Source organism: Melospiza melodia, chromosome 30, assembly GCF_035770615.1.
Source record: "Melospiza melodia melodia isolate bMelMel2 chromosome 30, bMelMel2.pri, whole genome shotgun sequence".
Classification (NCBI taxonomy): domain Eukaryota; kingdom Metazoa; phylum Chordata; class Aves; order Passeriformes; family Passerellidae; genus Melospiza; species Melospiza melodia.
In genome coordinates, this window is record NC_086223.1 from 4786729 (window position 1) to 4811090 (window position 24362).

Here is a 24362-nt window from a genome sequence, read left to right on the forward strand (position 1 = left end):
GAGAATCACAGAATCATTAAGGTTGGAAAATCTCTCTAAACTCAGTGAGTCCAGCCAATCCTGCAGCACTGCCAAGGCCACCCCTAACCCATGTCCCCAAATGCCACATCTCCATGGCCTGTGAGCCTTTCCAAGATGGTGACTCCAGCACTTCCCAGGGCAGCTGTGCCAGTGAAATGCCAGGATTTCAGCTCTGGCTGCTGCACAAGGGGAGGGTTTGGCCTGAGCAAGGGTGGTGTCAGAAACAAACTGGTCACTTCTGAGGTTTCACATTCCTTAATTCCCCATCTGGGGAGCAGGAATGACTTTGTTGTGTTTCCTGACACCTGTGGAGGTGGTTCTGCCTCCACACTGTTAGTGATCAGTGTGCTCTTTGAATTGGCAAATTACACACATGAGCAGAAGGGAGAGTTTCCTTGGCAGAATTCAGTGAGGTACCTCTCCTGCAAGATATTTCACCAGGAAAGGAGGGTTCATTCTGATTTTGTGGCCTTTTTTTCTTCTGTTTTGTGCTGTTTGCTCACCCAGAACCAAAATTGAGAGGGAAGGAGGAAAGGTAAATTGATGTTTAAGAACTACCACACATCTAAGTATTTTCAACATTAAAAAATTGGATTTTAATCCTTAACCAGTTCTCTGTTTGCAATCCAACTGGCCTTTTCCAAGGAATCAGAGTCAGGAGTGAGCCTGTGCTTCATGGTATGGAAGCAGTTTGGGTGATGAACACCCTTTGTTTATGGCCATGGCAGATCAAAGTGCTTCCCAGTTAAAATGTCATTCTTCAGAACAAAGAGTGGATTTAGAATATTCTCACAAATGTGTTCCTTGCAGTTTCCCACATTTTAGTGCCAGGAAGGTGCTCCAGTTTCCCACATTTTAGTGCCAGGAAGGTGCTCCAGAGCCTTGCAGGTGTTTGGAGATGGGGGGAGTGTTCCTGTGCCACGTCCCTGTGACAGTCCCCATGATGTGACATCCATCTCTGCAGCATTATCTGTTGAGAGGTGCTGACTGTACTGCTACAGCATGCAACTCAAAGGTGGCTGGAAAAATAGGTTTGGGAGTCTACAGATCATTACAATGTTGAATCATGTCCTCAATTAGCCTGCTGGTGTTGTTGTTCCTGTGGAAATCCTGCTGTGTGCAGCTCATTTAGGCCAAAGATGTCTGCTCTGAAACATGCAACTCTAACCAGAGTGCATTTATGGAAAGCAGAGCTGCCAGAGCTAGGGATGGACATGGCCTGAATGAGTGCCAGCTGTTTTCCATGACTAAATTGAAGAAAGTATTTCATATCAATGGACTCTTCAGAGCTACAAATAACTGATATTTTTCCCCCCTCCCACAAGTAACATTTTTTCTTGTTGTGCTTTGAAAGATGCTGCACTTACACTGGCTGTTCATGTCAGTGCAGTTACTGATGTCCATGAAAAATCAGAGCACTTCACCCTTTTTTTCTAAACTCAAGAAGCTGCATGCATTTGTTTTGGGCCATTTTGAGTTCACTGAGTTCAGGTACTGGAATGGGAAGTCACAAATTATTGCAGCTTTAATAGAAGCCAGATTTTCTCCATGTTAATTCCTTATCTCTACTTGTTTATTGAGTCTCTTGCTGTGAATTCCTGGTTTCCCTCGTGCCAGCAGTGCAGATGGAGTAGCAGACAGCCCTTAGAGCCCCCAGCAGCAGCCCTGGCCCCGTGCAGGCAGTGTCAGGGGTGGAGCCACGCTGAGGCCAGACTGGGAATCACCCACTTACCTGGAGCTTGTTAGTTTGTCCTTGTCCTGACTAACAAACGTCCTTTCCCCTCTCTCTAATGCTGCTCAGTGCCTCGAGGGTGCCTTGAGCCCCATGCCAGGCTGCAGTCAGTGGTGCTTGGGCACCAGGGGCTGGCACAGCCTGGCCAAGGCAGAGCTGGGTTGTGGCACTGGAAATCTGTACAGATCTGTGGACTCCACTAGTTCCAAAGTGTCATTTGATGAGGCTGCTGATTTGACATTTAGCAGCAGCCATATGTGGACAGCGCTATAAATAATGTGCTTCTGGAAGCTGAATGGTGTAGCATTACTATTTGGCTTTTCTCTCTGGTCTTCATTGTGTCATCTGTAGTGAGCTCTAGGTTTTGTTTTGGGAATCTTTTCAACCTCTTGTTTGCATGGGTTCACCCAGTAGCATCTGATCCTTGCTTATAGATTCCTCCATACACAGTCAGCACAGCTTACAAGCCACTCAAGAGAGGAATGGTTCCTGCCCGAGCTGGGATGAGTGATGGGATCTCATGGAAAACCTGTGCTAGGCAAAACTGCTGTGGGTGACATCCCACAGGCATCATCAAAACCTTGGGCTTCTACCCATCTTTTAATTGTCAGCAATTTTTTTTCTATTGGCCAAACCTTTATCAGAAATTTCTGCTGGGGATGTCCTGCTCAGGAATCACTGATCTGCATGGAAAGCAAGCAAGGGCATCTTGTCAGGGCACAGGATGGGGCTCTGGGAGGCCAGTTAGTCACTTTGGATGAGGGTTTTTACCTCAGCCAGCTCTGTGAAGGTCTGGCAGACCCAAGGCCTTGCATTTCCTACACCTTTGGAGAAGTTCTGCTTTGTCTTTAGAGCAGAGCTGTCCATCAGTAGAGCTGGCATTGTCCCACCCAGAGCTGCTGCATGGAGAATCCACAGCCTGTGGCCACATGGGCCAGGAGAGCTCCTTTGCTCACCCAAACACCTTTTGGGAGACTCATTTTGGCTGCCTCAGTACTTTTTATTGTGCTGTAATACAAGGAGCTCCAAATGGCAGAGGAGGAAGGTGAGGAGACTCATGGCAGCCTTTGCTGAGAATGAGGAGTGTCCTCCCAGGGCTGGGGTGTTTCTGTGCATCACTGCAGCTCTTCTGTAGGAAAACTGCTGCATGTGGGGACAGTCTGACAGCTCCTGACATGGGCAGGAAGCTTGCTGTGCAAAGCCCCATCTCTTCTATGTGAAAGTAGCTGTACTTTACACAACTTTCACTTAAAACTGCATTTAAAAAAAAGCTGTCAGCTGTTGCAACATTTGTTGTCCCATGTCACATTCTGGTCCCAATATCCCTGGATACTCCCTAGTAATTAGGGATTAAGCAAGCCTGGCCTTCCATTATTTAATTTTTAGGGCAGGATTTTCATTTTTGCACTGAAGAGCAGTTCTGTCAGTCTGCCTCCATCAGAGGTCTGGGTTAGCCAGTGGAAAAGGAGGGAGGAGCTGAGCATGGCCAGAAAGGAGCAAAATGATGGCTAGGCTGCAACTCAAATGTTAATTTTAAATTATTGGAGTTGTTCTCCTTATTCAGTGCAACAGGAGATGCTCCATTTCAATTGAGTAGGATCTAAAATTAGGGAGTGGTTCTACTGCATAAATAAACAAATGGAAAAGTCTGGAGGGGGGAACAGCCCCTTCCTGGGAACTGAGACAGGGCAATGTTCAGGCATAATTCCAATTTATGTCAAACAACTCAGGACCATCCTCTTGAGTGGGTCTGTAAAAGTGGTGCTAATGTGTATAACCTTTCTAAATTTTTCTTTTTCCCTTTAACATTTGTTTCCCCTTTCACTGTCAGTCACAACACACCGCTCTTGAATCTCCCAGCTGGTCTTGACTTGTTGAATTTATTTTATGCTTTCACTCTTCTTTAATAAATACATTACTTGCAAGCAGTGAATTGAAAACAAAGCAAAAGAAAAAAAAAAACTACCATTAGTGATTGGACAGTTTCTTACTTTGTGTTACATTTAACTGTTCTTTTGACAGCCCAGTTTTTAAAGCCAGGTTCGTATGGAAATGCTTTCACTCCACTTGCACTGCTTTTGGAATAGCGTTCTGCTTCATCTGTCTTTATTTTAGTGCATTCATAACACACACAGTCAGCACAATGTCTCATCTCCCCCTGGCCAAGACTGCAAAGTACTCCTTGTCCTTTCAATTCTTTTGTTTTTCCTTTTTTTGTTTTTTTCTTTTTCTTTTTTTCCCCCTTTTGGAAAACGCAGCCATTTTTGTCAGCACCAACTTTTAGATTTAATGATCCTTTGTTCAGGGTAGGGCAATTAAAATTAAAATAATATCCCAAACATATCCCAAGCTGCAGCCCCTGTGTGCCAGGATGGGGCACTCTGTGGTCCTTGGGATTGGCCTGCAGGTAAGTGTTCTGTCTTCCCAACAGAGAGGGTGCCTGTGGTGGAGATCCATCCTTCTTTATTTTTCTTTCGTGGTTTATTTTCCTTTTTTTTTCCTCTTTTTTTTTCCTTTTAAAATTTTTATTTGACCTTTTATCCCCAGAAGTTTCCTTACATCCCTTGGTTTAAATTTTTTTTCCATCTAGCCCTAATTATGTCCTGGGGCAGAGCCAGAAGTGTGGGAAAAATGTACATTATTTCTTGAATACAAAAATGTCTGACTTTATTAGGATATCAGAAAAAAAATCCAAAATTTGTACTTGATAACATCTTTTTGAGGAAAAAATGTATCCATGCAGCCAATATCTTTGGGAAGGTTGTGCCTTTCAAGCTGATTCACCAAAGTTGTGCAAACCTTTGTGGTCATTTTCTTCACTGTGGAGTGACAAAACCTACTCTGGTTTCTGTTGATTACTGTTATTTAATTAAAGAAACCTGCAGCATATAGATATAATTATTTTTTGATTCCATGTACCACTCAGTGTTCTGGAGTCACATCCTGTTATAATTCAGGATATTTCTGTGATACTTTAGCTTGTGGTTTGCCTGATGATAATTAATAATCAACAAGTTCATACCTGATTTTTATTTTTATTTTTTGTGATGGGAAGGTGAACAAGGCCCCAGCCAAGAGTCCTTCTCTGAGGAGCTGGGTGAACTGAGGAGATGGAGGTGGTTCCAGGGTGCTGTGAGTGCTCTGCTCTTTGTGTGGGGGCAGAAACCCTGCAGAAAACACAACAATTTCCACACTGAGCCCTGCTCAGCCCCATTGCCAAAAGCTGACACTTAATTGCTGCGTCAGTACTTTTCCAGTTATTCCAAAATAGCTTTTTTTTTTTTTTTTTTTAGGAAGATGAGACATTATGCTTATTGTTTCCCCTACATGCACTAATGGTTCCTTGCTGTTAACTTATTGCTAGGCCTGTTTCATTCTAACATCTTAGTATTTTTGTTAGTTTACATGTGAAATGCATCACCCAGTCTGTGCTTGAGCTCATTTTATTTAATTGATTTTATTTTATTTTTTGTTTTACTAACCTCACTGTTTTTTCAGTTTAATATTGGCTGCATGCTAGTTTATATATATATATACATATATAAAAAAAACCCAATCAAGTCTAGCCTGGATTTTGCTCTGATTGTGTTTTGGTTTCTAGTGGTGGGGCAGTCTTGCACTTACAACTTACTCAGTATTATAAAAGCCTGACACGCAAACAAAATGACTAAACACATTGTAGATTTTCTTTACAAAAAAAAAATAATCTTAAGTGGTGCTGTCTAGGTGATGGATATGATTGTATAAATAGCTTGATTTTATGCTTTTTACTGTCAATTTTTATTGGTACACTTTCTTTTCTTCCACATTGCTTTTTAGTTTATTCTTTTTTGATTTCTTTTAAACGTGACGCACAAAAGTTGCCCAGCACACCATCAGAAAGTGACCGTCCCCAATCCCCATCCCCCTGGAAAAATTCTAGCCAGCAATTTTTGACATTTGTCTTTCCCTTTATTGGGCATATATTGCCTTTTCAGTAGCATTTTTTTGCATGCATATATATGTAGAAAAAATCTCTTGCTCATCACATGTTTAAATGTCAGTGGGAAGGGAAGAATATATTATTGGAATATTTTTGGTTTGTTTTCTCTGTTCTGTCTGTCAGGATAATATTGGACATCGCTTACTCCAGAAACATGGCTGGAAGCTGGGCCAGGGATTGGGAAAGTCACTGCAGGGTAAGTCCAGTCCCTTGTGTCTGAAACCTTCAACTCCAGCCTTGATCTTTAACAAAATGATTTCTGCTTTTTGTTCCTAGATTAGATTTTCTTTCCATTATTAATATATCCAACCAGTTGCACTGTTGAGTTTCATATTTGGCAGCTGCTGCCTCCCTTGTTGGTACAGGTTAGAGCTGTGTGTGTGCTGGATGTGTGAGAGTCAGCATGGAGGAAGGAGAATTCACTTTCCACACTGACAGGGAGTGGTGCAGCTTCCAACTGTGCTGCTGTTCTGGTGTTAAAAATTCAAGATTTGAGGGAGTTCCCATGATCTGTCAGTGCTCACTGGGGTCAGAAGCCATTAGAAGGCCAGGAAAGGCCCACTGAAGATGGAAAGTGGTGGCAGAGGTTCTCTGGATGGGAGAGGCTCACTCCTGCTTTCTCCACAGGACTGTCACAGGTTGGATTTATTCCTGATCCCAGCAGTTTGTCAGGGATTAGCAAATCTCAGTGGGCTGGCCCAGCACACACCAGCCCTTGCTGTTTGAGCCTGAATCCTTCCTGTGACACTGAACCCCCTTTCTGTAGGAACCTGTGGCAGTGTTTGAAGCTCAGGTGTGCCCTGAGCCCTCAGTAACTCACTCATGTTCCTGTGCCTCTGGTCTGAACACCTGGGAGCTTGTAACCCATGTTCCATGAGCCCCTAGAGATGGGGCTGTCTGTGCTCTGGAGGATTTTGCAGAGGTAACAAATCCCCCAAACTCTGGCAATGCTTATTAATCCTAAAGCTCTCTAACCTCTCAGGCAGGGCTGCCCTGCAGGTTAATGCTTCTGCCTTTTCTAATGTGATTTATTGGAGTTCTCTGGTTGATGCATGGCACTGTCCAGTGCTCTCATGTCCCTGCTGGGGCTGTAGCTGTCACCTGTGGGTCCTTCCTTTGGCACATGAGGGTGGAGCTCAGTGCTCTGTATTGCTCTGTGTGTCACCAGAGTGGAAACACAGAGACTTGAAAGAAGGAAAAGCCTTGTCCCAGCCCCAGGTGGAAAACACAGAAACTTTAAAGAAGGAAAAGCCTTGTCCCAGCCCCAGCTGGAAAACACAGAGACTTGAAAGAAGGAAAAGCCTTGTCCCAGCCCCAGGTGGATCCCAAAGCACAGCCCAAGGGATCTGCAGGCTCAGGTGTGCTGGAGTGAGCTGGATTATGGGGTCAGGGCAGGGGGTGGTGCTGTCACCATGTCCCATGGGCCCAGCAGGAATTTGCACTTTGAGTCTTGTCCAGATTTAGATGTTCCCCCTGTGCCTCTCTGTGTGCTGCAGCTGTTCCAGATCTCTCACACATCATTGGAGCTCTGCTGGTTGGGAGCAAATTGTGGATGTGGGCTCTGAGGGCTTTCCTGTGCCTCCTGCATGGTCACAGGAGTGACAATAACTCACCAGTTTAACCCAGTTCAGTGCTGAAGCCTTCCTAATGCAGAATTTGCAGCAATTTCAGCCCTTTTGGAAGGGAGAAGTGCTCTGTCCACCTGCCAGCCAACTCCTCCAGAGGTCTGGGCAGGCAGAGGGTGTGGAAGGGAGAGGCTGCTGCTGCTCCAGCTTTTCTCCTCTGAGTTCTCAGCAGCCAGAGCCTGTGGCATTGGTGGTGATTGTGTTGGGAGTGTTTAATTCATTATCCAGTGACCTTTCTAATGAATATTAGATTGGCTTAAAAATCCAAATACAAAATGTCAGGAAGGAAACATTTGCATCCAATTTTAATCTTACTCTAAGAGTTTGAAGAGACATTTGATGTGCAGTGAGAAGAGAGGAGCAGAACAGAAGTTCTTCCCATCTTCCACACCACCTTGCTCAGGAAAGACCAGGAGAGGTGTGTTCCTGTTAAACTCTTCCTGCTTGACCCTGCTTGAGCTAAAATCTCACACAGCCTGTGGTGAGGAGGTGCAGCAGAAGCAGAACCCCTTGAAGCAGCCTTGAGCTGTGGCTGTGGTTCTGACCTCCTGCAGAAGGTCCTTACATCAAACCCTCAAAAATTTGGGGTTGCATGCATGGAATTGATACTGCATTCAGCTGCTTTTGAAAGGAAGTGGATGAGTTCAGTGTGCTGAGTTTTGTGATGTTGCTTTTAATTCTAGATTTTCATCTGAGTTGGGGCTTCCTCTTTAGTTAGTTGAATCCCAAAGTGATTCATCTGGCAAGCAGAAATGTTTCTGGTAGTTTTGTGGTGTTGTTCAGCAAGAAGCTCACACTGCAGGACTTCACCCTGTGATGGTTCCTCCATCCTGACCACCCACTGGGGGATGGAATCCTGTGGTGAGAGTGCTGAGTGTCTCTGGGTGGTACCTGCAGCAGCCTAAAATCTACACTTGGGGGTAAAAATCTGCTGGTGTGGTGACCCGTGGCTCATTCCCAGGAAAATCCCAGAGAGGGAGGAGTTTTGTACCCCCTGGAGCAGCTGCCTTGTGGTGTGACACTGAGAAAAGCTGAGCCCTTGGGTAGGGAAGCACAGAGCCCATGGCCTGGGTGATGTGGCTGTCACCAGCTGTGTGAAACATCTGCATCTCTCACTGAATTTGGGCTGAGTGCAGCACCAGGCAGGGACAGTGCTGTCACCTCTGACCATGCCACTCCTGCCTCAGAGATACCCCTGAGGAATTCAGCAGAGTCATCCTTCAGCTCATCTCTTTCCTTGATGTTTTTCCTCATATTCCCTCACAAATAACTTGTGTTATATTTGGAAATGATGTTTCAGCTTGCTAACAGCCAGTGAATATGAAAAAGCAGGAGAGGGGATTGCCATTTGACAGGGATCTTTATTAATTTGGAAAGTATGGCTTAGGGAGCCACTTTTCCATAGAGATATGGGATGGTTGTGCTCTGACAAGTGAGAAAATGGTGATTGTAGCCTGTTTTATTTTTGAGGGAATGTCTGGAGTTGATAATCCAGGATTTTGTGTCTCCTGGAGAAATGAAAGTGGCAAAAGATCACTTAAAAGCATTGCCTGACCTTGGTGTGAAGTCCTGTGCTGAATGAGCCCAAGGATTGTGAATAAATTAGGAGTTACATAAGTCAGGAGGGGAATGAGAGGGCTGAGGGAACTCTGAATTCAGCCACACTCTAATGATTTCTCTTGGAATGAGTATTTCCCATGAAGTTAAAGTAGTATTATGAAAAGCCAGGAGACTGACGTGCAGAAGTGGGATCATTTGAATGGTACATTTGAAAATATTTTTATAAGCTCTTTGCCTTTTCCCTGTCAACTTTTTTTGACAAGTCTTGTTTGAAAAAAATAATTGTGCTGAAAACTTAGGGATTTTATTTTTCCTTTTGGATTTGTGTGTTTAGTATGAAGTAATAGTTCTCTGCAAGACTGGAATGAGTTTAATCTCATTTAATTAGACCAGGGGAAGCTGAGTAGGTTGTGCTGCTGTTTCCTGGGTCATAGCAGGGCCTGGGGAGGTTTGGAGAGGGCAGGAGGAAGGCTTGATGTTTACTGGCCATATGGAGGGGGCTCTGAGGAAGGATTGACCAGCTCTGGTCACAGGTCCAGCTCATCCTTAGCCAGTCTGGGTAACAACTGGGTTCAACACAGATTTGCTTCTCTATTGTAAACATTTTTGCCTGATTGCAGCCTTGACCCTTTAAAAGCAGCCCCACCATCAGTATAGAAGCAGTTACAAATTCCCCTACACCACAAACTGTGTCCTGTATGATTAATTTGAAATGTTTTAAGGCATTGATTTACTGTGTATTCCCACAGTATTCCCAAGACCAAGATTCTCCTGATCTTTTGTGATATCTCTGAGAGGTGAATCCCAGTGTAGTGCTTTGCTATGGCAACAGGAATCACAGGATTTGTCATGGCAGAGCTGCTCCCCAGTCACAGCTCAGGTAATGTGGGGGGCTCAGTGCAGCTCTGGAATTCCTGAGGCAGCTCATTCAGTGCTTGGTTATTGTCTGAAAATGCTCAGAGTGAAACCAAAAGGAGTCTCAAGGTGGGTGGCTGCTGGTCTGTGCTGGGGTTTGGATTCTCTCCAGTACTCAGGAAATAGAAGCAGGAGGTTCTGTTTAGGGCAGGGATGTTCCTTTTGGGGCAGGAACTTTCCCTGTAGCCTTTGGTCCTGAAGAAATACTTTCTGTCCCCTGCTTCCTCTGCCTGTTTAGCAATAACTTCCTTCATGTTTGCTTGTGTTTTTAGCCAAGTTTTGGCATCATTTCAGTGGAACTGTTCTGGAAGAGCTGCTTCCATCTCCCTGGGGAGCAGCTCTGCTGATGTAACTGTGAGGAGAGGGCAGGGCTGTGCCTGTGTCTCTCTTGGCAGTGCCATGCAGGGCTGGGAACCCTTCCTGCATCCTGGTTCCCTTCCACTCAGGCTGAAACAATAAACCTGCACAGACTGGCAGGGCAGTGCTGTTCCTGCCCCACACTGATTGTATAAATTATCTGGTGATACGGGCAGCAGCAGTTAATAGAAAGTTCTTACTCTTTCATTCTTTCAGCTAGGTAGCAAAGTCAGGTATAACAAATTTGTTAGCAAATGCTAAAATCCGATTCTTCCATCAAGCTGAATTTTTGTTGCGTGGTTTTCAATTAAAAGAAAAAGCACAAGTGGATTTGTGCTCTGACTTGCAAATTCTGTGAGGATAAATATAGTCAGCACTCCCCCCCTCAGCATCACTGTGGTGCAGTTCTTTGGCACATTCCTCCCCAAATCTGTTCAGAAAAGGGAAAACATTCCCTCTTGCTCCAAGGGCTGAGCAGGGTGGAAGAGCAGGAGTGTCTGACAAGTGCTGGAAGCTGCTCAGAGCTGCAGGTGAGGCTCAGGCAGGAAATGTCCTCTCCTGGCAGCCCCTGGGGGTGAGATGGAGCCAGATCTGAGTCCCCATTCCAGGGCACTGCCAGGTGGCTGCAGGCACTGCCTTTGCTGGATGTTCTCAGGCTGTGGGGAGCAATAAACAGAGCTCTGACCACTCAAGCAACTGAGATCAGTCACAAATGTGATCTCTTGGCAGCTGCAGCTTGGAGAAATGAGCTCAGGGTTTGAATTCCAAGGTTTTGAATGCTGGTGCTGTCACCTGCTCGCCAAATGGCCCCAGCTCAGATATTCATGTGCTTTCCATTTGTTGGCTGCTCTGATCTCGTGGAGCAGAGGGTGGATGGGTGTCAGGCCTGTGAACATGGAACAATGAGCATCTGAGGGGCTGAGGAGTGTCACATTTCTTTCTGGGTTTTGGAGCTTTGTAATAAATACAGGAAAACACAGGAGAGGGGGATAAAAATGCTTAACAGTGCCTTTATTCATTAGGTATGGGTTGGTTTGGCAGTCTTACCAAGAAATAGCTGTGATCACTCTTATCTTCTTGTATCTTCACTTGTCCTCACAGGAACCTCAATCCTGGCATGGAGGAGCATTTCCATGCTTGTGTTTGCAGCACACATCACAGCAGTGGTTTTGAGTGATGTTTTCATGTGAGCTTAGCTTGAGAAACCTGGCCTGCTGTGGTTGCTCTCATCATCCCCATCTTCACTGCTGTGTTAAACTCAGCAGAGCACAGACCAAGGGGGAGGTTTGCTCAGTGCCTCAGTGTCCTTTGGGGGAAGCAGTTGCCCCCTTGTTTGCTTTTGGAGGTGTAAGATCCTTCCCTTGATTACAGGTGGTGAGTTTGTGTTGCTTGAGCGGGTGTGGCCAGTGAGATCTGCAGTCCTTGTGCTTTCAGTGTTTGTTGTGACAGACTGCCCTGGCCTGGCTGGGCACGAGGCCTTCTGGCCCTTGGTGCTGGTGCAGTGGAAGAGCAGTTTTGTTAAACTGGGAGAGGCAGTGGCCCTGCACAGCCTGCCTCACTCCTCAGTGCAGCCCTGAATCACAGCAGCCCCTTCAGCCCTGTCCACTTCCCAAGATGAACACAGACAGCAGCTCTTACCTTGAATTCCTGTCCTCAGTCAAACCAGGAATTGTGGTTTTGCTCCAGCTCCTCCTTTGTTGCTCATTAATCCATTGCCCAGCATTTGGGGTAGGGATGTTTTTTGACCCAGACTCCACTACATTCCTTCCCCTGCAAAAGGAGCTCTGGTGCCTCAGTGCCAAACCTCAGCTTGGCTTTCTGCAAGTGACATCCTTGGTTTGTGTTCTGCAAAGTTTTGAGCTCCCACTGGAAGTTTTCCAGTGATTGGGATGTTTACAACTTGACTTTCTCTTGTCATTTCTCCCCTGCTTAGTAAGGATTAAATTGACAGGGCAGTTTCTGTGTTCTTGGAAAAAACTCCCTCCTCTCTGGAACTTTGTTTGCTACCAAGGATGAGGGACCTTTGTTTAAATCTCTTGATTGTTTTGACCCCTTCCAGAAATCTGACATAAACAGGATGAGCTCACAGATCTAATTCCCAAAGGGGACTGGGATTAAAGCTTGCCCTTGTTTGTTCATTTGCTTCTTGCAGCAATTGGAATGAGTTTGATAATGTGGTGTCACTTTTAGCCAGTGAGGAGCACCCCAGGCTTGTGCATCAGTGAAAATGAGTGGATTTTCTCCTTTTTCCCTTTACTGAATGAGGAGTCTGAATTTTCAGCAGGACAGCTCTTGTTTTCTCACAGACTCTTAGGGAGCCCAGTGCTGCCAAGGCCACCACGAACCCCTGTCCCCAGGTGCCACCTCTACACACCTTTTAAATCCCTCCAGGATGGGGACTCCTGGGTTCTGCCTAGGCTGGACAGCCCCTCCCATGAAGAAATTTCCCCAATATCCAACCTAAACCTTCCCTGGCACAGTTTGAGGCTGTTCCCTCTTGTCCTGTCCCTTGTTCCTGGAAGCAGAGCCAGCCCCCCATGCTGTAGCAGTCCTGGGAGTGTTGAGTGTTGCAAAATTCACATCTTCAAAAATGCAACTCATTCATGAGCACAGAGACTCCTCCCTGTCTCCCTGTTCCCAGACAGTGCAGCTGAAGGTGAGCCCTGGCCCTGTGGCTCCATTCCAGGTTGGTTGTTCACTCCAGGCTCCTGTTTCCCTTGCAGAGCCTGCAGTGGGGTTTGTGCTGAGTGAACAAACCAGCCCTTACCCAGCCCGTGCTGTGCTCATGAACCTGCCCTGCACTGAGTCCCTTTGCAGGAGCAGCTGAAAGCCCCTGGAAGGTTGTGTCTCACTGTGGGTTTCAGTTAAAGATGACAAATAAGGAGAAATCTTCCATGTCCAACAAGATCAGATGCTGTTGTCTGTGTCCTCTGGAGATGCTGAGTTTATGAAATTCTCCTTCAGTGACAAGTGTGATATCAATCACTCCTCTAGGATTTGTTTGTACCCGGGGGGAATTTCTATGAGGATGTCAACAAAACAAACAGGATTACAGTTCTTGTGTTCCATCTGTGCTGCATAAGGGACACAGTGGAAAGAGATTTGATTGAATTATGTTCACATAGAATTCTTGGGGTACTTTTTTTCCATTTTGTTATATCTGAATGCCCCTTTATTGGAGAAATTTATCTGTTGGGATAGGACAAGAAGTAGATGTTGTAAATTAAATAAAGGATCAATTTGCATTGGATATTAGGAGGAAACTCTTCCCTGTGAGGGTGGTGGGGCCCTGGCACAGGGTGCCCAGAGCAGCTGTGGTTGCCCCTGGATCCCTGGCAGTGTCCAAGGCCAGGCTGGACATTGGAGCAGCCTGGGACAGTGGAAGGTGCCCCTGTTCCATGGAGGAACTGGTTTTTAAGTTCCCTCCCAGACCATTCTGGAATTCTGTTGCCATGATGCTGTTCTTGGAGGGAGGAGTTCCTCTGAATCTGCAAATCTGTTGAAAACTGTTTTCTGCTTTGACTTGTTAAAAACAGGATCAAACATGGGCTGGTGTTGACAACGCTGGCATTGCCAGGCAGGCTCAGATGGCAGCTCCAGCTGGGATATTCCCATTCCAGAGGGCAGAGCAGCATCCTTGCCACATCCAGAGGCAGAGCATGGCCCTGAACCCACAGCCCTCCACATGCAGCATGACCTGTGTCTCATACCAAAGCCTTAGGATGAATTTTCCTAGGATTTATTCATTTGTAGCACCAGGGGGGAAGTATTTGCTCATATCCAGCAGCTTTATGCAGTTAAACAGAAGGGAATGGGGAGAAGCCTGCCTGGCCACATGCTCCCTGCCATGCAGGGCTCTGGGAAGGGAAGGGAAGGCTCTCAGGGTTTGTTTGGGTCTGAGCAGTTTTTCACAAACTGGAAGAAAGGTTTTCCCATTTCTTGGGGAGAGGAAAGCAAAACAGGTACAGCAGGTCAGTTTGGGAATCTCATTTCATTTCTGAGTGCAGGGAATCATTACTAACCTAATTTCCTTTGAGATTGGGTTTTCTAAGGTGTGACTCTTGTGTGAGCTGTTTATTTTTTCCATCCTGATGGAAGTTTCTGCTTTATCCTCTCCATGAGGTTTTCCCTGTGTGTGGAAGTGTTTTATGCAATAACCCTCTCTGCTTTGGGGTCTGCAGTGCCTGGTCTGTGAAGGAGTTTGTGACCTGCCTCAAAAAGAAAATAAATGTCACAAGGTGCAGGGGGCTGGGCCAGGGACACAGCAGGATTTGCCCTGGGATGTGGAACTGCTTGCAGCCCTGCTGTGTGGCAGGAAGTTTAGGAATTCTGGGCCTTGGAAGCTCACCTTCCTTTCAAAGGCTGCTGGGACAGGAAGGGCTCAGCAGGGACCCCAAACCTGGGAGGCTCCCAAGCTCCAAGCCACGTTCACCTGCTGGGAAAGATCCTGTTGTCATGGCCAGCAGTAGGACAAACATTCCTTGAGGAAGTTCCTTCAAAGGAGAAGCCATGAGCTGGGCTTGGAGAGTCCCATTTCCCCCTTTGGCTGCTCCCCATGTCCCACCTGCAGCCAGGGACGAGGGGTGGCCCTGGGCCTGTCCCTGTCCCTTCACCATTGTGGCTTTCCTTGGACATGGAGTGAGGTCCTGCTGCCCCAGCTGGCTCCAGGGGATCCATGTGGGGTTGGCACTGCTGCCACAGCTGTGCTACATGCCTGGATGTGCCACTTGTCACCTGGATGTCACCCGTGAGGTTCCCTTCATAACGAAACGATGGTTCAGTTTAAAACAGAGGCATCGCTTTCTGTATGGAATATTCTTCTCTTCCCTGCAAGCAGAGTCCATTTTGGCCCAGAATATTTGTTATTCCTTAAGATCCTGATTTGTTTCCTTTTTAAATTGCCTGCTTCCATGTGCCTCAGATCCTCCTTGGAGCAGGGCCATCACCAGGAGCCCTCCCAGCACCCAGCAGGAGTCAGAGCTGCTCCAGTGGCTCCTGGTTCTGCAGGGCAGAGCACGGTCATGGGGTGGAGGGGTGAGCAAGAAGCCTCCTGTTATTATTTTTTAACCCATCCTCCCTGCCCAATGGCCTATTTTCTGCCCCTAATGGTTTCTGCCTAACAAATGGTGTTTCTTTTTTACAGCGTTATGATCCTGGACTTGTTGTGGTGATGGTAAACTTAGCAGTGGTAATTTTTTATTTTCAGACTGAATTACTCCTTTGTCATCAGTGCACCAATGTTAGGCTTACTTTCTCTGTTGTAGCCATCATCCTTCTGCTTGGTCTTTCATTTTCCTTTCCTTTCCTTTCTTTATGCACACTTGTCTGATCCTTGTTCATTAAAGGGTATTGCTAAGAAGGGATGTTTCTGTTTGTGTTAGAACTGCCAAAATCAGTTTAAACATAAATTTTTAATACTGTCCAAACTTGATTTTTTTTCCCCCAACACGATGGGCACTAGCACTTGCTACTGCAATTTCCAAATAGATTTTGAATTAAAAAAAAAAAAATCCTAAAAACTTTGACTGCCTTAGAAGGCAAAAGTACTGATGCATTGTTTGTGTACAGGGGTTTACCAGGCCAATGAGGCTGCATGGAAAGATCTCAATTGCTGGAGAAACAAAACAAAAATGAACCAAAAATACCCAAAAACAAAAAAGAAAAAACTTGAAAAAAAAATTTGAACAATCAATTGTTGGCACTTGGTGCCAGCCATTCCATTTGGGTTCACCACTTACCAGTAAATCCCTGGCTGAGACGTTATGAAAGTGATATTGCACCTAGGAAGTCATTTTTATAACCTGTCTTTAATTTGGTCCTTTTGCTAAAAATTGCAGTCACTGCTTACTGTATTATACCATTGGGCATAAGAGAAACCTTGTCAAAGATGAGCCTTAAATATCCAAAGGAAAGCTCAGTCCAGACCATTTCAGATCAATGTGATCACTGATTTTGGACCTGATGGATGCCTGCCTATCAAATTCTTGGACATATCAACAAAATCATAAAGCAATTAATTAAATTTATTTCTGAATAAATGTCTCTACTTCAAGGTTCAAAAGCCCCTCCAGGGCTGTGTTTTTGGCAGGAATTATAACTGATGCTAGCAAAGAGTTCACACCTATCCAGGTTTTCTGAGGCAGTTTTAAAGACTTTAACCTTTTGTGGAATATTTTGGCATGACTCCAACGTGTCAATCTTTTAGCCCAAAGGTATAATACCTGTGTATGTGTGTATAACAAAAGAGTTGTTTACACCAAACAAGAGCAATAATAAGGGAAGTAAACATTCTGTTTTTTCACTCAAGGTTTGCACTGGAAAAGGTAAGTACTTTGTCAGTGGGTTACATCACAACCACCAGTGCCAGTTGTGATGTAAAAAATCAAAATAATAATAATTTTAAAAAACCAAAAAAAAAAGCTGTGGTAGTAAAGTGCTTGTCTGCCCCATTTTGCTTTGTTTGGCTGGTTATGAGTGGATTAAAGATATGTTTTTTTAAAAAAATAAATCTCCAGCATAGTTTGATTAGTTCAAAGTCAATTTTCTTCGCAACCAGTCCTTTTCACAGCTTACAGGTGACACAGCAGGGCCAGAGCAGTGCTCCAGGGCTGGGGGAGCAGGGACCCACCCCTGGCCAGGCTGGCTGGTTGGGATGGGGGAAGTTTGGCTTCTCCTCAGCATTTCTTGCTCCTGGGGAGGGCAAAAGCTGGTGGGAGAGAGGCTTCCACATCTCTTACAGGGAAGTTCTCATCGATTATTCATGAGCTGCATCAGTGAAATGTGATTAGCAGCTTCTTCACTCTTATGGCAAGATGAGGAGCCTGATGTGGAAGCCTTAAGGAGAAAGCTCAAGTGTTGTTATCAGCCCTGCCCTAGGGCTGGTCATGGGGGAACATTAACCATGAGAAGCTTTTACATGAGCAGTTAATGTTCACAAAAATGCATTTGTCATCCTGAGTGCCGTGGGAGCTGGGCTCAGGGTTGGCTGTAAGCTGTGAGAATGGCTCGTGTTTGGTTCACTGTAGCTTTCTGGTCTCTGCACTCCAAGGCAAGATCTCTAACCACCCAAACCCAATGTGTACAGTGAGCTGTGGTGCTGGGCTGCTGCTGACCCCTCTCTGTGTGTTCCTCTTCCAGGGAGGACAGATCCCATCCCTATCGTTGTCAAGTATGATGTCATGGGCATGGGCCGGATGGAGATGGAGGTGAGCTCCCCTCACCCCTGCAGGGCTCCTGGGCAGTTGTGATGGTGTTCACAGGGGTCTGAGGGTGAGGGGAGAGATGAGGATCTGACTCCATGTTTCAGAAGGCTTGATTTAATATTTTATGATATATATTATATTAAAACTATACTAAAAGAATAGAAGAAAAGGTTTCATCCAAAGGCTAGCTACGCTAAGAATAGAATAGGAAAGAATGATAACAAAAGCTTGTGTCTCAGACAGAGAGTCTGAGCCAGCTGACTGTGATTGGCCATTAATTAGAAACAACCACATGAGACCAATCCCAGATGCACCTGTTGCATTCCACAGCAGCAGATAATCATTGTTTACATTTTGTTCCTGAGGCCTCTCAGCTTCTCAGGAGGAAAAAAAATCCTAAGGAAAGGATTTTTCATGAAAAGATGTCTGTGACAAGAGGGAAAGGCATTTACAGTGAGAGTTTGTGCAAAGAACAACTTGCTCTCGAATCAGTGCAGTAAGAAAACACTTGTCTGCAAAATACACCCTTGTCTGCAAAATGCATCCTCTGTTCATCCCTTTGAGCCTCTGTTCTGGGGTCTGGATGCTCCCCAAAATCCCTGGGCTCAGAGATTTCCCCTCCCCAAAGCTATCATGGGCCTGCCAGAGCTGTCTACATTAGGGGGATGTAAAACCCCTGTTGTACACTTGGGGTGACAAAGCAGGGAAAGCAAAGTACAACTTGCATAGATTCTGTTTCAGCTGAGGTTGTTCAGTTGTGTTTTCTGGTAGATTTGATTGCAATGTATTTATGGCCCAAATTTCATCTTTATTTTGTTTCCCACAGCTGGACTACGCCGAGGATGCCACGGAGCGGAGGCGAGTGCTGGAGGTGGAGAAGGAGGACACTGAGGAGCTGAGGCAGAAGTACAAGGTACAGAGAGAGGGACATCAACATCAGAGTCCTGGGCTGCTTGGGAAAAGATCTCTTCTGATGGGGCTGAGTTCTCCTCATCCTGCTGCAGTGATGGTGGTAGGAATTCACTGCTGTGGGTTTGGTCACTGTGGAGGTGATTTATATTTTAACACGTTGGTTTTTCACTTCCTGGCATCAACCTTCCTGTTTGCTTGGCTGCTGAAGAGCCCCAGGATGGCAGCAGGGCTTTCTCCACATGCTTTGCTCCTGTTCTGGAAGGAGCAGTCCTGGGGTGAGCAGGACATTTCCTTTCCCACAGATTTTTCCAGTGAGCCTGCCATGTCAGGACAAAGCCTGCAGGTGGTAGAGGGGCAGTTCCAGCTGGAGGAGGAGCTCTTGTGTTGTACTGAGTGAGGAGTGAGCAGTTCATTGTGATGTTATTGCATAAATCCTGCTTGCTTTGAAAGGTAGGACATGGCTCCAGCTTGGAGAAATCAATGGGCTGGAGCTCTTTGGAAGAATTGTTCAGGCAGCATTAAAAAAAAAGATAAATTCTGTATTTCTATGTGATTTACAAAACCTGTGGGGTTATTTTGTAAGCCAGGGGCTGATAAAAATGAGCTGTGGTGTTGGGGTTGAGCGTGACATGCAGGAGCATTTTTGGATTAGCTGTAACCAGGTTCTCTGTGGAGACATGGGCTCTGCTCATCCTTTAATCCACTCTTCTGCTTCCCAGCCCTGCAGTCCAGCAGCTCTCAGGAAAGCCTGCTTGTTCAATTGTCCAGAGACTTGGGGAGTACCAGGGTTGAGGAAGAGCCCAAGACATCCAAATGAAGTGTCAGTCTTGCATAAATTTTAATTATTTGAGAAATAATGGGAAAGTACTTTCAATGCCATTAAAATTAAACATAACCTCGGCAAATCTAAAATTCCATTTCCCCAGCTGAACAGTTAATTCTTCAGGCAGTTTGTTCAGCTATGAAAATTTACAGCCTCCTCTCCTCTTTATTTTTTTTTTTTTTTTTTTGAGACCTTGACTTGCTTGGGGAGTGAACTGCAGATGTTTGGGTACCCAGGGGGGCTGTGGACTCCCCATCTCTGGGAAGGTTGGATGGAACCTGGTCTAGTGGGAGGGACTGGGTGAGCTTTAAGGTGCCTCCCAACCAAAACCAATTTGTGATCCTGGAGTTCTTGGGGTTTACAATCATCTTTCCCAGCACAGCCCAACCTCTGTTGCTCTCTTTTCTCTTCCTTCCCTCATCCAGCTCAGGTTTTTTCATGAGCTCTGGAGCAGTAGCAGTCTATCCCAGCTCCAGTGGGTTTTTATAAGCTCAGTTCATCCTTATCCCCTTGCATTTTGGTATTAATCTGTGAAAAATCTCTACAGCCATTACTTTTTGCTGCTCCACAGGAGTCCATTATGTAAGTGCTGATGGCAGTGCATCCTGATCAGCCATTCAGGGAGCCTCAGATAACTCTGCAGCCAAGAAGTGTGCTTTAATTCCCTTCTTTTGTAGAAATTCTGATCACTCAAATGCCTGGGTTTCATTGTTTAGCCACAGGATGCTTGCTCAAAAAAACCTACCCATGGCACAGGAAGCTTGTCTGGGATTCAGAGGAACTTTGAACGTCCGTGTTCTGTGCAGCTCACGCTGCTCTGTTTTCCTTTCTTGTCCTCCTGGGGACCTGCCTCAGGCTCAAAACTCCACATTTGTTGATGTTTTTCTTTTTTTTCTTTTTTTCTTTTTTTTTTTTTTTTTTCTTGTCAAGGGCATCTGGTAATAGATGGAAGCAGGAAGTTGCTTCCTTTTTTTATGTAGAATGAACAGTGCTTGATATTGAAAACAATCCCAAACATGAGCACTAACATTTTTTATATATATTTTTCCCTCTCCTTGGGTGTTGAATTTTTTAATATAAATTTTATATCATATAAAACACGCTCAATAATGTTATTTTAATGCCATTTTGATGTGGTAACTAGGAGATAAACCACATTGCCTTGAACAAGATCTGAAATTCAAAGGAAAAACCTTTCAAAGGGTTCTGCCTTAAATGCTTGCTGCCTCCTCTTGCTGAGGAAGGAAGCTTCCCATAGGAGATTGTATTGAAGATGGAAAAAAAGATCCTTAAGTGCTTTTTCTCTAATGTTAGGCTGTTTTTTTATATAATTTCTCTTTATTCCAGTTGAAATGCCTGTGGTCAGTAGTTATATGGGAAGTGCTGCAGTGAGTGCAGTGAGCTTTGTGATACAGCATTTGTAGCTGATTTTGAGTAAAACCTTCCACCTCCTCAGGGTAAAACTTCCCCAGAGAGCTCATGAAGAGTGGTGATGTTTTATTAATTCTGCTGGGGGGATGTAATTGATACAGCCTGGCAAGAGGCAGCAGCTGCCTAACCCTGAGGTTGCTGTGTCCCAGCATCAGGTGTGTCTCAGAGCCCCCCAGGTGTGCAGCAGCCCTGGGGTCCTTCCACACCTGGATTTCCAACCATGCAGCCACCTGAGGGACTGGGATTTCCCCAGTCCCAGAGCTCAGTGCATATTCAAAAGCTGGAACAAAAGAGGGAAGTATGTGGCTGTTGCCAGGTGAGACACCCCATCTCTGCCTGAGGTTTGCTTTTCCACCTGTGCAGGTGTTCAGTTGTAGAAGGGAAAAGACCCTCTCAGCACCCAGGGCTGTCTGCCCTCCCTCACTCCCATTTCATGCAGCTCCCTGTGCCCACTGCAGTGTCTGAGCCCAGCCTGAGGGACACTTCTGCTCCTGGGAATATTTCACTGGAGTGGATTGGGCTCAGCAGGCTCTGAAGGGTAATTCCCAGCCAGTTCCTCCCTCCTGAGTTCAGGCAGCCAAGCCAAGATCAAGCAGCCATCTCTTAGCACTCAAAATGGAGCAGTGTCATTCAGAGGTGTAAGGTTCTGCTCCCAGGGCAGGGATCCTCCTGGGTTTGATGCCAGTGATGCTCTCTGGGTTAGCTGAAGGCTTTGAAGCTCTCCTTGGGGCACAGACAATCCAGGAGGCTCCTCTGAGGCAGAGCTGCCTCACCCATCGCCCCTGCAGGCCTTGTTTGGAGCAATCTTCTTTTAGTGGCACTTCTGCCATGGCCAGGGGCTGTTCAGTCCTTGTGGGGCCCTTCCAGCACAGAATATTCTGTGATTTTGGGTAACAAATAGCACTGAGGTTGGCAGCATTGTAAAGTTCTGGAATGCCACCTGTGAATTTGCAAAGGCTGCTCAGTTTGGTAAGGCCAAGTGCTGGGACCTGAATTTGGGTCACAGCAACCCCATGGGAGGGTCCAGGTGGGGCAAAAGGACTGAAAAGCTGGGCAGAACCTGGAGGTGCTGCTCAGCAAAGGCTGGACATGAGCCCAGGTGTACCAGAGGCCAATGGGCACCCCTGTCCCGGGACTGGGGTGGCAGCAGGAGCAGGGCAGTGACTGTCCCCTGAGCTGGCACTGCTGTGAGATCTCAAATGCTGTGTCCAGTCCTGGGCATCTCATGATGAGAAGGACCTGGAGTGGCTGGAGAGTGCCCAGAATGGAGCTGGGAAGGGTCTGGAGCCCCAGGAGGGGCTGAGGGAGCTGGGCAGGGGCTCAGCCTGGAGCAAAGGAGGCTCAGGGGCCCTTGTGGCTCTGCACAGCTCCTGACAGGAGGGGACAGCCCAGGGGCCGGGCTGTGCTCCAGGGAACAGGGACAGGAGCAGAGGGAACGGCCTCAGGCTGGGCCAGGGCAGCTCAGGGTGGGCACAGCAGGAATTTCCCCATGGAAAGGGGGCTCAGACCTTGGAACTGCCCAGGGAGTATTGGAATAAAGCTCCCAATATTCCCAGTTAGATTGTGCCTGGGCCAGTCTGACCCTCGCTGCTGGGCCAAAGGCAGCAACTGTGGTGTGTCACCCCAGAGATACCTTGGCTTGCTGGTGGTTGCAGCTGGGCACTGAACAAGTCCAGGCTTGTTAGGAACCCCGTTTACCTCAGGAGGAATGGCTTCAGGCGATGGTGAAGAGAAAAAGGAGAGGATTCTGCTGGAGGGTTTCATGTCCAGAGGTTTATTCCATGGTTACAGAGGTCTGAACGTGAGCAACTGCTCCAACAGAACCCGGCCCGCATGGTCTGATCACCTTTGTAAGCTCAGGGACAGGGGAGGGGAGGTACAGGTGAGCCACCAACCAGGTGAGAGGGGCAGGGTCTCAGGGGAAGATGACACCCAGACAGGCCAATGACCCCTGGGCCTGAGGGGCATCCTTTGAACTCGACCAACCACACGAGGCCTTGCTGGAATGTTCAGCCTGATTGACAGGACTCACTCAGCATGGGGGCAAGGGGGAAGGGAGAGAGGTACAGGCACACCTGGGGGAATGACCTGGAAGTCCAAAATGGGACATTACAGCACACCACAACAAGGGAGGTTTGCAGTGCCCATCCCTGGGGGTGTCCAAGGAAGGCCTGGATGTGGCACTCAGGGCTCTGGGCTGGGGACAAGGTGGGCATTGGGCACAGGTTCGACCCAGTGATTTTGGAGGTGTTTTCCAACCTCAGTGATCCCGTAATAAATATAATCAATGTACACAAAGTTTTTATTAAGCACTATTTTTCCTTAGCCATCATCTTCCAGGCTGTTCTACAGGATGCTTAACAGAAGCAATTTTTTATTAATTTTTCAGGATTATGTTGATAAAGAAAAGGCCATTGCCAAGGCTTTGGAAGACCTCAGAGCAAACTTCTACTGTGAACTCTGTGACAAGCAGTATCAGAAGCACCAGGAGTTTGACAACCACATCAACTCCTATGACCATGCTCACAAGCAGGTAACCAGTTGTAGACAGCACAGTTCATCCACTTTTTGTTCATTGTGGTGGTCTTGTTTGTGGTTAATACCTGGAGTTTCCCTGGTGTATCTGTTCTCCTTACTGGTCCTGGAATAGGTGTTTTATGTCACTGGGTAAGATTTTTATGCCCATCATTCATTTAAGAACACAAAACAACAGAAGACCCCCAAGCCCCACTCCATGGGTGGCATCAAGGAGCCCCATTTCTCAAAGACCCATAAAACTGAAGGATAAAACTGTGCTGGTGTAAAACTGAGGAGAGTACACCTGGAGGTGGATGGCTCCCAGCTTGCTTTTAGCATTGATAGAGCTTTGGGGAGTGCTGGTTCCCCACATTTTACTGCCTGAGTCTGTGTTCTGTGGAGTTACTGAAAACAGACTAGGAAATAATGGGGCTGTGTCACAGGAATCCTAAGAAAGGAGCACTTCCCCAATTGTGTAATTCTCAAGAGAAGGTGGGTTCAGAGTGGAGCTGGCTTTTTTCCCAAGCTAGGGATGTACTGTAGTGTCTGCAGGGTGCTTCATGCTGCACAGTAAGTAATGGAAGTTCTTGTATTAGCCTGATCTGTTTGACCATTTAAGCTGCTAAATGAGATGTAACTGCACAGCAGATAGCAGTGTTGGGCTCCTCCAGGGCTGGAAGGGCTCAGAGGAGGGGTTTGATGTTCCTAGTCATAAATTCTAACAACACAATCATCAAAATGCTGCTAACTCGAGGAGGATGTGCTGTAGAGCTTGCAAAATAGCAGTGAAAACAGCTTAAAAAACAAGAATGTGGCTGTATAATCAAGTATGATTTTTGTTTGTGTGCATGAAGTGTAGAATATGGCAGAGAACCTGCTTTGAACTAAGGGAGTCTGGTCAGGAATTCTCATGGCAGGGCAGCTGGGCTCTGTGAAGAGGAGTGGTTTGGTAGAATCAAGAGCAGAAATTCATTTATTCCCTTGGTTATTGGGCAGAGGGGTGGTTTTGGCCAAGCTCAGTGGTGACACCTGAGAGCAGAGAACTTCCTTGGAAAGTCTCCATCAGCTTGGCTGGAACCCAAGTGCAGTGACCTGCATTTCTGTGGGAGGTGGCAGGACCTGTTTGTGTCACATTCTTGGTGTGCTGAGCTGTGGCATTCCATGAGCTGCTGGGGCACTGACATGAGCCTGGCCGGGCTCTGAGCTCTTCCAGCAGCTGCAGGTGCTGTGGAGGAGGAAACCAACCTGTGGAAAGCAGTAAAAGGAGTCCTCAGCAGGAGTGGCC

At 46.4% G+C, this 24362-nt stretch overlaps 1 protein-coding gene and 1 long non-coding RNA gene across 5 annotated transcripts in view; both read left to right on the forward strand.

Annotated features, from left to right (window-relative positions):
* The window catches only part of GPATCH8 (G-patch domain containing 8), a 57325-nt gene that overhangs the window by 18844 nt on the left and 14119 nt on the right, over positions 1–24362 (forward strand). Inside the window, exons 3-8 of one of the 4 annotated variants that reach the window (XM_063178678.1) lie at positions 3776–3793; positions 5859–5931; positions 15336–15380; positions 17330–17397; positions 18221–18307; positions 22950–23093. In XM_063178678.1, the coding sequence (XP_063034748.1) occupies positions 17371–17397; positions 18221–18307; positions 22950–23093 (258 nt within the window). In that variant the 5' untranslated portion in view covers positions 3776–3793; positions 5859–5931; positions 15336–15380; positions 17330–17370. The remainder of the gene's footprint in view (positions 1–3775; positions 3794–5858; positions 5932–15335; positions 15381–17329; positions 17398–18220; positions 18308–22949; positions 23094–24362) is intronic. The other 3 variants (XM_063178677.1, XM_063178679.1, XM_063178676.1) reach the window with 3 other exon arrangements.
* LOC134430795 (uncharacterized) lies at positions 5941–13198 on the forward strand. Its single transcript, XR_010030913.1, has 2 exons — positions 5941–6953; positions 7054–13198. It is a non-coding gene; the product is annotated as an uncharacterized LOC134430795 (long non-coding RNA).